Raw genomic sequence first — 14,467 nt, 5'->3', positions numbered from 1 at the left:
ATTGCTAGGGAACCACGGTAACCAAAGTAAACGTTCGGAAAGTGATTGTTGAGGTCCAAAAACCATTGTTGCCCGACAGTTTTTTGCCCATACGGGACACTTGCCCTGCTCCGACGAAATTTTAAAGTAGCCTATCGTTTAAGTCAGGTCCCATTTGGTATATATGCAAAATTTGGCGACGATCGATCTAAAATTGTAGATTTGTGTAGAGAACATACATACACACAGACAGACAGACAGAAAATCCATTTTATATATATAGATAGATGTAGGCTATGCAAAAACAATGAGTTAATCAGGGCTGAAACTAGTGGGGGGGGCAACTGCCCCAAGTGGAAAAATTTAGGGGGGCGGCAATTTTAGGTGGGAACAAAGAACACCGTTAAAAAATTACCGAACTTTAAAGTTTGAAGGGGGGACAAAAGTCCTAGTTACGGGCCTAGAGTGAATTGTTTTTCACATCCTAGGTCACGGAGCTCCTGGTTAAAAAATCCTTCTACAAATAATCAAGAAACAATTAATTGTCATAATATATTATTTGAATATGGAGTTGATACGTGTTTCGGTGTTTATAATTTTGGAAAATTTATTGAAAATAGATTGATTTCAGAAAAGAAAATTGCGAATTTGAACAACGGTGTCGATTTTGATTCATGGTGTCAATTACCTCCAGCACTAATTCAGACATTATTCGAGTCCATGCCACGTCGTGTTGGGGCACTTCTGGGGGCGCGCGGGGGCCCTACACGATATTAGGCAGGCGTACCAGTTTTTTTTTTTTTTGGCTCTTCAGTGTATTTATTACACTGATAATTATCGATAAAATTAATGTGTACCAGCAGCTGCATCGTGCTTTCTGTTTATGTGGTAATTCTTGGGAAATATGGAAATTGCGATAGTTGTGTGTTAATAGCATTCCTGTCTAACAATGGAGCATTGTTTTCCGAATAAATGGAGAAATGTTTGTCTTTCGGAGAAAATGACACAAAATGAAGAAATCGTTTCGACACCTGTTGGAAATGACGACAAAAGACACGGTATATAATGCGCTACTGATCAATCTTTTTCATACTCAGAACGTGTTTGCGCTCTCTTTTGTCGCTTTAGAAAACTTTTGTTAATTTCACGCAGTAAAATTTTTTCCAGAATAATAATGCATTATTTTACGCTATTCGTATGCATTGTTTGCGCCGCTCATGCCTTAAGCGTAAGTCTAGAAATTTAACTGATATTTTAGTCCCGAGAAAATAATAATATTTTAATGTCCTAATACGTATACAGGGTGTCCTGTAAGCGTTAATGCGGCAGTCCGTCATAGAGAAGTATGATTCCAGCTTTAAAAATGCTCAAAAGGAGCTCCAGAATTACTCTCTTCCGGTTTTCTACACGGGGTTGTCTTGTCTTCTAACTTCCAACTAGAAAGTTGTTTCCCTGTGGTTTCTGACCAACAAAAAAAAAATTAACTGCAACATTCACTGAGGTATTTGAATTCTGATTCTCTCTCTCCGGAGAAAAATTGGGGAAGAACATCAGAAACTAACAGTCAACGCTACTATTTCCAAATTTTCTCCGATTTTTGAATTCGAATATCTAAGCCAATATTGCACTTAAAAACATGGGTTTTTTTGTTGTTGGGCTCAGAAGACACAGGGTGGCAACCTTTTTAATTCTGGGGCTGGTAACCGTTTAAAAATTGAGATTTTTTTTGTTACCGGTGTATTTTCACTCTAAAAACTGGTACAAGGTAATTTTTGAACACATTTTGAGCATTTTACAAATTGCAACTATACCTCTACAACACACGGTTGATGAGATAGAGGCCGCATCAGCACTTACAAGACACCCTGTACAAGTAAGTCACACCTTTCTCTCTGAGAATCCGTAGAGATTTTAAATAAAACAATAAATAATTTCAAGGAAGAGAATAATGCATTCTATGCCGTTTACATTTAGCCCTGACCCGCTGGGGTAAATGTGAACGGGTAACTGTTTATAAATTATTTTATTGACTTATATTAGAGTGGCTAAATTTTCATAAAATTTTCCTGACATCTTTTCTTAGTTTTTGCAGGTGTTCTTGCTTCACAAAGGTTTGTAACAGCTGGCTGATGCGAAGATACATTTTAGACAGAGAGAAAATTCAACTGCCCCTACGGGTAAACGAACCCACGTCCTTTCACTTTCCGGGTGAACGCCCTAGACCACTAGACTACAGAGGCAACGAATACCTCAATCTTTCCTTGGACCTCGTGTGCACTGAACGGGACGGTACATGGACGGTCAAACAAAAGCTGAACCAGAAGGTCGACCTGGATAAGTCGCCATCTGGTGGCATTGTCAGCAATTGTGAGCTTTGGCCTAAGTTAGGTCCGAACGTCCATGTACGGTCCTGTTCAGTGCACACTAGCTCCAAGGAAAGATTAAGGCATTCGTTGCCTCTGTAGTCTAGTGGTCTATGGTGTTCGCCCGGAAAGCGAAAGGACGTGGGCTCGATTCCCCGCAGGGGCAGTTGGATTTTCTCTCTTTCCAATATGTATCTTCATCAGCCAGTTGTTAAAAACCTTTGCATGGATAGCGGAAGATGACATCATCCTCGGTTCTTGCTTTATCAAGGAAAGACAAGGATTTCTTCTCCTAGACGCTGCTACCAACACCGGGACGAACCGTGGCCCCCGTGACGTGGGCCACGGTGGAAAAATCCACCAAAAAAAAAACAAACACACGCTACTAGAGTCTTCCTCCCCGGTACCCCATTCCCGGAAGGTTTTTGTTTTAGTCTTTACCTTAAAAATGTTTCCTAACTTACGCACTAAGCTACCCATTTTAAAAAGGAAGCCGCATTTTTGTGTCTTACTAGCAAACATCTCAGAATTTGATTTCAAACTTCAGGTGGTGAAACTGGAGAACGACCTGGCTCTTAGTTACGTTCATTAGTTTTATTTTCGCTAAATCTTATACAAATTGCAGTCCCTGCCCTATGGGTTGTTGGGGACCCCTCCCCCCCAATTACTGTCTTCTGCTTGACAGTGGCTTTTATCTGTTTTTTATATCTGTAACAGCATTTCTTGGCGGTTTAGAATGACTTTGTCTTATTTTGGTACGGTAACTGCGAAAACAACAAAAATTCAAGCTGAAAAAACGCATCTGTGAAGAGATTTCAAATTTTTATGCCTAGAATAACTTAAAAATGGTGTTAATAATAACCCCAAATATGGGGTTATTGTGTAACGTTAAAATAAAATTTCACACTTATATGAGTGTGTGTGTAATTCAGTATAGAGCAGATAAATGTCGAATATTGAAACTGTTATTTTTCTCAAAAAATGTCCTCGAAACAGAAAATTTTGTAATAATGACACAAATTCAATAAATAACTTGAAACCCAGCTTCTCAAGCAAAACACATAAACATGAGATAAGGCTTCAAAGGTGCTACTAATTTCTTGCCGCTCTCGATTTGCCCCATACTTGAAAAAAAATATTGAATACACGTATGGCCTGTAATGTGCATCCGCAATTACCCCTGTTCATATTTAACCCGATTGGCCTTATGTGCAATTCATGTCCACGTGAAACCAGAACGAGGCTGCTATCATGAAATTCGAAATCTCGGACAATTCGATGATGTTCGGCTTCTCAATTTCCAAGTCTCCCACACGCTGATCCGGGCCTAATCTTTCAAGGATTCTTTCCCATTTTTTTTCTTTTATGAATAAAATATGTTGTTGTTTTTTTTCGAGGTCTTTTCAATGTTTGATGTGAAACCTGTGTTTATGATCCACTCTCATTGCTCTTTTGTTTTTCCATATAGATTGCTGAAGATTCGAACATCAATGGGAAAACTCAATGGGGCTTGCCCTTTCAACGGCCATTCCGTGGAAGGACTGATCACCGTATCGATGAACGTATGAGTCCTGTTTGTTCCCTATTATTAAACAGAACCACAAAAATAAAAAAGATAGTGAGAGAATCTCGCGCGATAGAAAAGAAACTTGCAAATGATATTTGGAACAGAAGTATAAGACCCTTTCTTACATTGATTTTCGCGTCAAAAAATGCGTTACGACTTATTTTCGGGGGTAGGGCTTATAATTATTAGGAACATCCTAAAAAATCACGCTAAGGCTTATTTTTTGGTAGAATAACTCTATTTTTGGATGGAGACGGAGACAAAGGAATTTTTGAATGACGGTTACACAAAAAACCGACAAAATAAAGTTCTTATAGCCGGTATTACACGATACAAGTTTGATAAAAGATCTTTTACAAAACTTGAAAAACAACCAATATAGGCTTACATTCGTTCGAATGTATCCGATACGGTTTGCACCGAATTGGTTGAATTTTTCAAGTTTTATCGAAGAGCTTTTACAAAATTTTTATAGTGTAATCCCGGCTTATATGACGGCGAATATGTATGTCATAAGTCAAGGTTATACTATAAAATAGTTACGTTATTAGTCAGTGATGTATTGTGAACGGAAGGCTAATTTATTTTTCTCCTGAACAACCACACGGATATGGTTTATCGTACTAACGGAAAAGTTTTCGGTGTATTTGATCGATTGTAAGCTAGAAGGGTGTTTGCAAGGATTGCCGATTAGGAATTTTGGTGACGATTCGATTTTGAATATCGCCAATATATCAGCGCTTGTAGCTCACCGTTAAATACAGATTATTTCAATGAAATTCGTGTCGATTTTCATAGGATTTTTGTGTTCTTTACAAATATGTGCCTTGCCGTGTAGGTCTTTCAGAAACTTCACAAACTCCAGTTTTTTTTTTTCCTGACTGGATGAATTTTTCGCCCTCATAATCGATCGCACCCACCATAACTGGTTTTTTTTTGCCTTTTTTTGTGCTTGTGAGTGAAATTATTGACCAAAATTAACGTTTCCGTTCCTCTGTCAGAACATCGTGTTGCTTTGATGCAGTGCATGAATAGATATCGTTGCTGTTTCAGGGACGCCTTGCCTGTGTACGCCTGAAACTGGCCTCGCCTCAAGAATCGTCGGTGGAGATTACGCGGAACCTGGGGTTTTCCCGTTCGTTGTAAGTTTTCGCTTCATAAACTTCCATTCAAAGTCCAGTTTGATAAAAATCGCTTATTAGAATTAATTTAAGGTGGTAGGTGGAGCAAAGCAACAAAGTGTTTTGAAACCCAACGTTGATATCAATGTAAGCGAAATTGCAATTTTTTCGTATACATTGACGATAATTTTCTTGCATTTTTTAATGGGAATAAAATTTAACGCTGTAAATTAATATGGATATATATATATTTATGGTTTTTTTTTCACTAGGTCTTCATTGAGTTTCTAAGATTCACACCGCCGGAGACCATTACTCGGTTTTCTCGATGCGGTGGGACATTGGTCACGGACAGACACGTCTTGACAGCTGCTCATTGTTTCCGTTTGTAAGTATGAAGACACATTACAGGGTGATTCAAATCCATACGCTTCAGATGAAAAAGTCGCACTGTAATCAGACCGAATAATTGTTAGTAATGCAACATATTGTTTCACACAAAGCATCAAATCACCGATGACTCTAATCATTTTTCCTCACGTGCTGCTTTTCACATCATACACTGAAGTGCCTGAAAAACTGGAACATCCACCTAATCTCGTGTAGTTATAGATCCCCGCTTCGAGCACCCAAAACTGCTGCTGTACGACGTGGCATGTGTGACGGCACCCTGAATGCAGTTCACACCATGATTCTCTCGGGGCAGTCCACAATTCCGTAACGGTGCAAGGTGATTTTCGTACAGCACATTGCAGGGTATCCCATATATGTTCAGTGAGCTAATGTTGATGTCTGGGAATTTAGGTGGCCTATGGAGAATGTTGAAGTCAGAAGAGTGTTCCCGGAGCCACTCGTTATAGCAGCTTCTGACGTGTATGTTGTCGTATCATATTGTTGGAAATGCCCAAGTCCGTCCGAATGCATACAGGACATGAACGGGTATAAGAGATCCAAAATAATATTTACGTACTGGTAACTATTCAGAGTCGTCTGCAGCCTATCAGGAGTCCCATATTATTCCAACAACAATTCTCGATTCCAACAACATTCCCATATCATGACATAGCCTCTACCAGCTTGAACAGACCCCAGTTGACATGCGGAGTCCATGATTTTATGGAGGGGGGTTTCTCTATATCCGTACGCGTCCATCAGCCTATAATACTGAAAACACGACTCGTCTGACCGGGTAACGTATTCCCAGTCGTCAACAGTCTAGCGAGTCCTGGCGAGACATTTAGTTTGTGACTTGAAGTCATCAAAAGTACTCGATCCTTCGGCTCCGAAAGTTCATATCAAGGTCCATAAAGAATACTCATGGTTGTCTTTTACAAAAAATTTTTAAGAAGGTTATCTATCTCACCTATAGCCATGGGATATAGCAGGCTGCGCAATCTTTACCGTTTTTTTTTGTGGTATATCCCATGGCTATAGGTGAAATTACCTTCCTCAGTGACGTCACGAGCTTCGCGCGGAGGCCTTCTGCTATAGATGGTGTTGGATGCCTATTTTTTCCGACTGAAATGTGTGTGTGTGTGTGGCGGGGGGGGGGTCGACAACAAATTTGAAAACACTTCATGCCCTTATTGGCATGAAAAAAAACGATCAAATGTATCCTGTACGAAGCGTCGAAATGCTCGTCTGGAAGATGTCTATATCAGACGCTGCGTGTTCATTGAGACGCTTTGTTTATGACATTCTGTTACGAAATGGTATGCAATGTCTGTGCACCTATATCAAGTATATACATGGTGATTACAAAAAAACTATCCCGACATATGGGCCCCTAACTATCATACCATTCACAGAAACTGAATGAAATTTTGGCATAAGATATTTTGATGTATGTACTCAAGAATGATATGGAAAACAGCAGTGTCACTCCAACAGTTACGGTTACAGTGAGAAAATTTCGAAAATATCAAATAGCAACACCAAGTTTTTTGTATTGGAATGTGATCTCCATTGTGAAAAACCCTAAACAGCGTTCGAACGGCAACTGTAGCATGAAAATCACCGGCGGTAGATAGGCTAAAAGTGAGGACAACCAATAAGGACAGAGAAGCAGCATAAAATAAAGCATTTTATTGTGTTTCACAAATTTTCCACATGACCTTGTGGAGGACTAATCAGGCTGGGATCTCAGCCGAAGAAACGAAGGTGTGACGAATGAAACGAACATTAATGCTCTGGTGCACGGCAAAGTCCTTTTTACTTTTTCCTTGCGTAGCTCTGGGGATTTTCGTGCTACAGGTGCCATTCCAACGCTATTTAGTGTTTTTCAGTATGGAGATCGCATTCCAATACAAAAAACTTAGTGTTGCCATTTGATATTTTCGAAATTTTCTCACTGTAACTGTTAGAGTGGCACTGTTATTTCCATATCATTCTTGAGTGCATACCTCAAAATACCTTATGCCAAAATTTCATTCAGTTTCTGTGAATGGTATGATAGTTAGGGGCCCATATGTCGGGTTATTTTTTTATAATCACCCCGTATATGATATTTAATTAAAAAACAAAAAGCCCTCTCTCTTCTTTTCTTTCAAAAAATATTCTAGTAACATACCCGGAGATCTTTCAAGAGTAACCATTAGTTCAGTAAAAGTATTAGACGACAGCCCGCATCTAACGAGGTTCGCCTCCAAATATGTTATTCATCCTGAATACAACGCCACGGTACTACGGAACGACGTCGCCGTGCTCGAGTTGGAAGAACCAGTCGTGTTAGGCTACAACAAGGAATTCGGAGTCGACGTAAAGGCAGCCATGATGCCTACTTCCAACTTCAAGATGACGCCCGGAGCCTTGGTCACCGCAGTTGGTTGGGGTGCGCATTTCACGAATGGTATGACTTTTTCTCTTCGTCTCCAATGATTAGTTATATTTTCGCTTCATTCTATTTTTGAAATTAAATTTGCGATGCTCGCTTGCTGCGTAAAACATCTTCGTGTGGGTCGAAGAGACTCTCGGAAAGAAGACCGAGTCCCATCAAAATTGACGAAAACTTTGGCTAAAAGTTAACAGGACTATATTTTGCTTCTGAGACCCGGGAATTCCGCCTCCGACATTTCGTCTGCCCTGACTGTATGAGTGACCAAGTGATTGTTTGAGTGACCGTACGCATGACCATATAAGTGGGTGAGTGAATATATGGCTGAGCGAGTCACTGTATCAGTGACCGAGTGAGTGTGCGATTGACTGTATGAGTGGCAAAGTGATTGGGATGAGTGGCTGTATGAAAGAGTGATCGCATAATTGCGACGTATTTCAGCGACCGTATGAATGACCATATAAGCCAGTGAGCAACAAATTTCTATATTCGTTTTCCACAAGGAATCACGTGTGTAATTATTAGGCGGTCGATAGTTACCAGCCCGTAGAAGCATTCAATATGCAATTGCGAAGATACAACCGGAGCCAATCTATTTTATTTTCCCCCTTTTTCTTTTCTCCCTTTTTCTTTTGGGTAGATTCAGTATTATTGATTTTGGTTTAGTTCAGCACACGGAATTACATTGGAATGGACTGTTTTTACTCAGAACGCAGAAAAGTTTTCAAGATTTATTTATTGGGCAGTGTAATTAATCCCTGAGATATGATCCAGCTTATGGAAAAGTGTGGAATTCAGAAAATCAAAGTCGTGGCTTCAGTTTGTACGAGCGCATTTCCTACAGCTACTACGGTTGTCGGAGTATTATATCGGCACAAACTTTAATTTTTTCCGTTTTTTAAACCAAAGTGGCAGCTTTATGCCTGTTTCCAGCAGTACAGAAATTGCTGCTAATTCGTGCGCGGTTGTATTCTCCCGCATGTGACGTCAACTTTAAAGCCGTTTTCACAAATCGAACGTCGAAAAACATCGATTAATTTTACGACGTATGTTAAGGTTCTTATAAAAAGCAGATTTTCCTTTGAGGAGTAGCACTTTCGCGCCGTGTGCTGCGTGAAAGCTCTGATTGGTTAAAAACCTGAAATACAGGTTTTTTTGTTTTTTTTGACCAAGCAGCGTTTTCACGCTGCGCGTGCTGTAGAAACGTGCTCCTGAGGAAAACCCGGCTCAAGTCGCGCAAAAAATCGTCTCGATTGATTTTCTCATGTTGCATTCGTTTTGCGCTTTGTTCAGTTTAAATTCTATTTTCTCCACCGCTCTGACATTTATTTTTGACATCAATTTTTTTCTTTTTTTGCAGATACTGCCAATCATCAAAACATGAAATATGTTAAACTTCCAGTGGTTGCATACGATGATTGTGCGAAAGCATGGAGACTACCAATTCAAATTTTGCCACAAACGACACTGTTTTGCGCAGGAGGAGTGCCGGGGGAGGACACTTGCATTGTGAGTACAATGGCATATTATCGACAAGTGACTAGCTCTCTTCGGAACGCGAATGCGAGCCGATCGCCCCTTTGAAAGGATCTCACCACAGACAGAAACAAGTTCATAACGCTACAAACAGGACCCAGAAACAAACTTCACGCCAGGCTCACAACACATACACGCACATTCCACCATGCAACCATGTAACGAAGGAACGCCTTGAAGGGACCCACGAAAAACCATAGACATATATACAGGGTGCATAGGTAACAGGACGCATGCCATTTATTACTACTTCATCAAACACCAAAGGGGCCGTGCAAGTATTACGTCCTGATCGATGGGGGAGGGGTTCCGATTTGCTGACTTTTGATGACAAGGGGGGAGGTGGGGTTTGGATAATGTTTACGTCATCAACCACCCCTTATGAAAATATGAGTTAGGATTCAGAAGGGCAGAGCTGATGACGAAATTTTGCTGACAAGGGGGGGGGGGGGAAGGGGTCAAAAATGGCTAAAAATTTGCTTACGAAATATTTGAACGGCCCCAAATCACCAATTCTGAGCCCGAGATAATTTCTTTTCCTCACAACGATGATACTACTTCACCAAACACCAACTCTGGCCATATCGCAATTTGCTGCCATGAATGAGATGGATTGGATATGAAGGCGTTGTCTATCGGTGGTCGCCTCAAGTTCGCGTTAGGGGGAAATATCTTGTCTATATCCTCCCTCGGACTCGAACCTTAGAGAAGAAATAATATAGAGAAAGCAAGTCTCTATTCATTTCTTTCATGCAGCGCTCGCCAACATAACACCACGTGAGTGCCGTTGGTGGAGTTGCAGTGGTTGGCTACTAACTCTGATTTGGCAACGCGTGTTATTTTCCTCCTTTTACTCTTTTCACAGTTCGATGGTTCTTAAAGTTTTCTCAGAGAAGCTTTGCGGTAAACCTCCGAGAAATTGATAATTTAAATTCGAGTTTGTAGTTGAGGCCTTTGAGAAATTCAGTGAATGTTAAATAAAATATAAGCTTTATTCCCCTTTCTATCCCCTTTCTATCTTAGAAATTCAAATTTCTTGTGTTTTTCATTATACAGTCGAATCCCGTTTTAACGAATACCGTTATAGTGAAAATCTCGTTTTAACGATCACTTTTCTAATCCTCCAGATAAGTTTACACAGGAATAATGCACAATCCCGAAATTCCTTTATAACGAAATTTCATTACAACGAAGTGATTTCTCCGGTCTCTTGGAGTTCGTTATAACGGGATTCCACTGTTTAGGCCTACTGGTTTTTCATGATTAGGCGATCAACTTTGAAAAAAGAAAGGCACCGTCCGGCGACGTTCGAACCCGGATCCTTCGCGATGGGAGTCCGTCAGTATGACCACTCGAGCACCACAACGGCCACGGTAGTAAACTATCATCCTACCACCACGCCACTCGGACGCATGGCATTTTACTAGAGAGCCGTTGATCCTAGAGGCATACTGCCGTTTAGAAAAAGTATCCAACTAACGTGTACAGGTATGCCATTCTCCGCTGTGGTGGTCGAGTGATCATAGTGACGGACTCGGATCGCGGGGACCAGGGTGCTAGCCCCACCGTCACCAAAGTGGTGGTCGGCTGAAGTTCGTTTTTGTTGTGGTTCCCAACTTCAAGGCGCAAATGCGTGCCTATCTCCCCGTTAAAAAGTCTCGCCACAGAGAGCAACTGTCCTACAAACAGTAGAAATATTCAGTCATTACACTTCACGCACTTCACTTCTGAGATATAGATGGCAGCACTAAAAAATCATACACAACACTAGATACGCACGAAGACTGTTAGGTACACATATTCACACTTCCGTCACAACTCACTAGGTAGAAATTGCCCATGGCGATAGACCTGAGTTGTGCTCGGCTTGAAAAAAAGAGTTATGCCATTCATGGTGCAAGGGTTTTTGTACAGTTATCAAAATTTTGTAACTTTTTATATGGTTACTCTGTGCTCAAGAACTCAAGTGGAATGTTTTTTCCTTGTCTCTCCTACTTTACCAACTCCGGTCATATATCGCCATACGGCGATTTCCAACCAGTAGGGTTGAGTGCGAAAAAGAAGGATTCATCCTTCCGTGGTCGCCCCAGGCTCGTTAGGTAAAAAAATTGCTTCTGACGTTCTATGTCCGGATTCGAACCCATGGACCTTATGGTAACCTTCACAGTGCAAGACGAGCATCTTACCATTGTGTGTGCAATTCGGACGCGTAAGTGATGCCAACAGCGCGCGATGTTCCCAGGTAGTCACCCTCCCAAGAACTCGCCTGGTACGATGGTTCTTAATCCACCCCCCCCCGTCTCTCCTGGTGCCAACAAAAAAAATGGACGTTTCAAAGTGCAATATTCACTGAGATATTTGAATTTAAAAAAGGAAGAATGTTGGGTGGGGGGGGGGGACACCATTTCAAATGCGGGTAAAACTATTTTTGCTCATTTAGAGCTGTTTTTTTCCAACTTTCCCCCATATTTTGAATTCGAATTTCTTAATGAATATTGCATTTAGAAACATGGAATTTTTTTGTTGGCATCAGGTCAGACAGTGCAACCACTTTCAATTTGCGTTTGGGACTCACGGGGAAGGTATAAACAGTTATTATTATTTTTTATTTTACTAACTATGCAACACATGAGTAACATATCTAAATACGTTATTTGGATACTTTTCTAATTGGAAGTATGCTTCTAGGATCAGCGGTTTGATTTTTGAAATGTCATACTCTCTGCTAACTATGCACCCTGTATATACAATATTGTGTGTGCAACAATTACAATAAGAGACAAAAATGAAAAAAAAAAACGCTGTGCTAGTGAAGAGGGGGATACAAAATACGAGCGGGGGAAAATGGCATGCAGAAAAGCAATGTGCATGTAACAAGCAATCAACCGCAAAGAAATACAGAACCGCAAAATATAAAGCGTTACATGATGCAGGCAAAACGCTACGCACGCGCAGTGAACTGAGGCAGAATTACAGAAAACATGGGAATATTGCATGCACATAAGAAACTTGGCTCCGAAAATACACCCAATAGTATGGGATAGGATACTACAGAAATTGGTATTGACACATAATGCTGAAGAAAACCCAGGTTCGAATCCCGCTGGTGGCACAATGGTGGTCGGCTGAAGTTTTTTTCCTGCAGTTTTCCAACTTCAAGGACCGAATGCGAGCCGTTGTCCTATTTGGAAAAAGTGTCTCCGCAGAGAGCAGGCGGACATTCAACACGATACTTCCATAACACAAAAATGTAAGCAGTAATCATCTTCGCTTCAAAATAAGGGAGAAGGATGGCATCACCAGCAAGACCACGAAACAGGTACGACTCGGACAACATAAATGTGCTAGGACAACGCATATATACACACACGCACACAACACGTTCTTCCATATGCCGATTCGTTAGCGGATGTGTTTGAAGAGCATGTACAATTAAGTAGTATGAGTAGTAGTAGAGGGTTTATAAGAAGCAAAAACGTAACGTAACGTAATTAACCTTGCTTTGCTACCAAGATATCAATATAATTATAAATTGAAAAATTAATAAATGATCAATTTGTCTGATCTCAACTTGTCTGCAAATCATTTTAACCTGCAAATATCCCGCTCCAACATGTACGAGTAGTTACATTTCACGATATACATTTTTTCCCGTTCAGAGAGAGGATCTGGATAACACATAATATTATTTTTAGTTATTTCAAGTAAATAATTATGCAGTATATTTGATCGTATTTAAAATACCTTTGAGTCTCCGTGCGCTTATTTTCTCTGTAACAATATATTAAAAGAAAAAAAAACTCCATTTATATTTGCAGAGTGATTCAGGCGGTGGCGTGTTTTTACCTCAGATGAATAGCCAGAGATTCCTATTCGTAGGAGTTGTTTCATATGGCCCTGCAGCATGTGGAACAATACCAGCAGTATATTCCAAAGTGGCAGGATTTGTGGATTGGATCCAGCAGAACACCTTGAGCGCCGCCTGCGCTCCCTGTGTGGTCGATAAACAGTTACTCTGGTGAATTGTGATGGTGTTGCGGGATGGGGATTACTTATAATTTATCTATGTATTAATATTATATAAAATTGTTTTTCTGTCTGTTATTGTCTGGTCATTATATAAATCTACAATTTTAGATCGGTCGTCGCTAAAGTTTTCATATACAGGGTGATTCAGAAAAGATGGGACAAACTTTAAGAGGTGATAGTACACACACACACGCAAAAAAAAAAAAAAAAAATTGCCTCTGTGGTACTTCCGTTTGCAGCTCCGCAAATCAAATGCATGTCTGATTTTTCAGTGTTACCAAATTGCATCATTATCCCATACGTTACAACTGTTAGAACGGTTTCACGCTGGAATAACTTCGCAGGACCTTTCTTGGGCAATCCACTTTCAAATCTAACACACATCTCAGTGATTATAATATCTGCGCCTTTTATTCTCTGTGACGCCGATTTGCATGTGGTTTCTTTTTCTGCTTCCCCAGGTTACATATGCATTTTTGCATGCATGGTGTTCTTTCTCTCGATAAATTTCAACAGGAATGCCGTTTTAACGTTTGCGGAAGGGCCGCTCCGAAACGCACTAGCGCGTTTGCGTTTCATGTTAGACCATAGTTTCCCAAACATTTTGTTCCATCTCCCTCTTCTTTAGAATTTTTTCTCCTATCGCTCCTCAACTCCAGCGTACCCATAGGATGCCCCTTGAACAATTCCAAACCAGGGGGCGATATTGCCCTCTTTGGGAAACACTGCAATAGCATACTGTGTCCATCTTAGATAAATTTCATTGTATTTGCAACGTATTAGTTTCAGTGACATCTATCTATCACAAACCACCATGAAAAAAAGGACATGTTTCTTTACACCGCCATTTTAAGAGAAACATTTCTCGCAATAAAGTATGGGGTTCGCCGGACACCAAGCTTGCTTCCGGGTTAAAATTGAGACACGTTATGTGTAACAAAAATGAGCGACCATGCATTTGTCAACGCTAAACTTCATGTACCATTCATTTGCCCACGCTGCAATCCTCTCTATCGCTTTGATGCCCGAGTATCCCCCT

At 40.5% G+C, this 14,467-nt stretch overlaps 1 protein-coding gene across 1 annotated transcript; it reads left to right on the top strand.

The window, feature by feature from the left end:
- The first annotated feature begins 1,087 nt into the window (after window positions 1-1,087).
- LOC149087904 (chymotrypsinogen B-like) lies at window positions 1,088-13,498 on the top strand. Its single transcript, XM_089242492.1, has 7 exons — window positions 1,088-1,207; window positions 3,811-3,904; window positions 4,963-5,051; window positions 5,303-5,418; window positions 7,592-7,878; window positions 9,224-9,372; window positions 13,218-13,498. Exons 1-7 carry the CDS (start codon window positions 1,154-1,156, stop codon window positions 13,419-13,421), a joined length of 993 nt encoding a protein of 330 aa, XP_089098618.1. The 5' UTR covers window positions 1,088-1,153; the 3' UTR covers window positions 13,422-13,498.
- Window positions 13,499-14,467: the final 969 nt, after the last annotated feature.

The sequence above is a fragment of the Pholcus phalangioides genome, unplaced genomic scaffold (assembly GCF_987345545.1).
Source record: "Pholcus phalangioides strain wild (caught in Gottingen) unplaced genomic scaffold, Ppha-v1.0 ptg000003l_1, whole genome shotgun sequence".
NCBI classification, from domain to species: Eukaryota; Metazoa; Arthropoda; class Arachnida; order Araneae; family Pholcidae; genus Pholcus; species Pholcus phalangioides.
This window is presented reverse-complemented; position numbering and strand designations above follow the sequence as displayed.

Coding starts and splice junctions, on each gene's coding strand:
- LOC149087904 (XM_089242492.1), top strand. CDS start 1,154: ATGCATTATTTTACGCTATTCGTATGCATTGTTTGCGCCGCTCATGCC. Junction 7,879..9,223: donor GGGTGCGCATTTCACGAATG/GTATGACTTTTT, acceptor CTTTTTTTGCAG/ATACTGCCAATCATCAAAAC. Junction 9,373..13,217: donor CGGGGGAGGACACTTGCATT/GTGAGTACAATG, acceptor TTATATTTGCAG/AGTGATTCAGGCGGTGGCGT.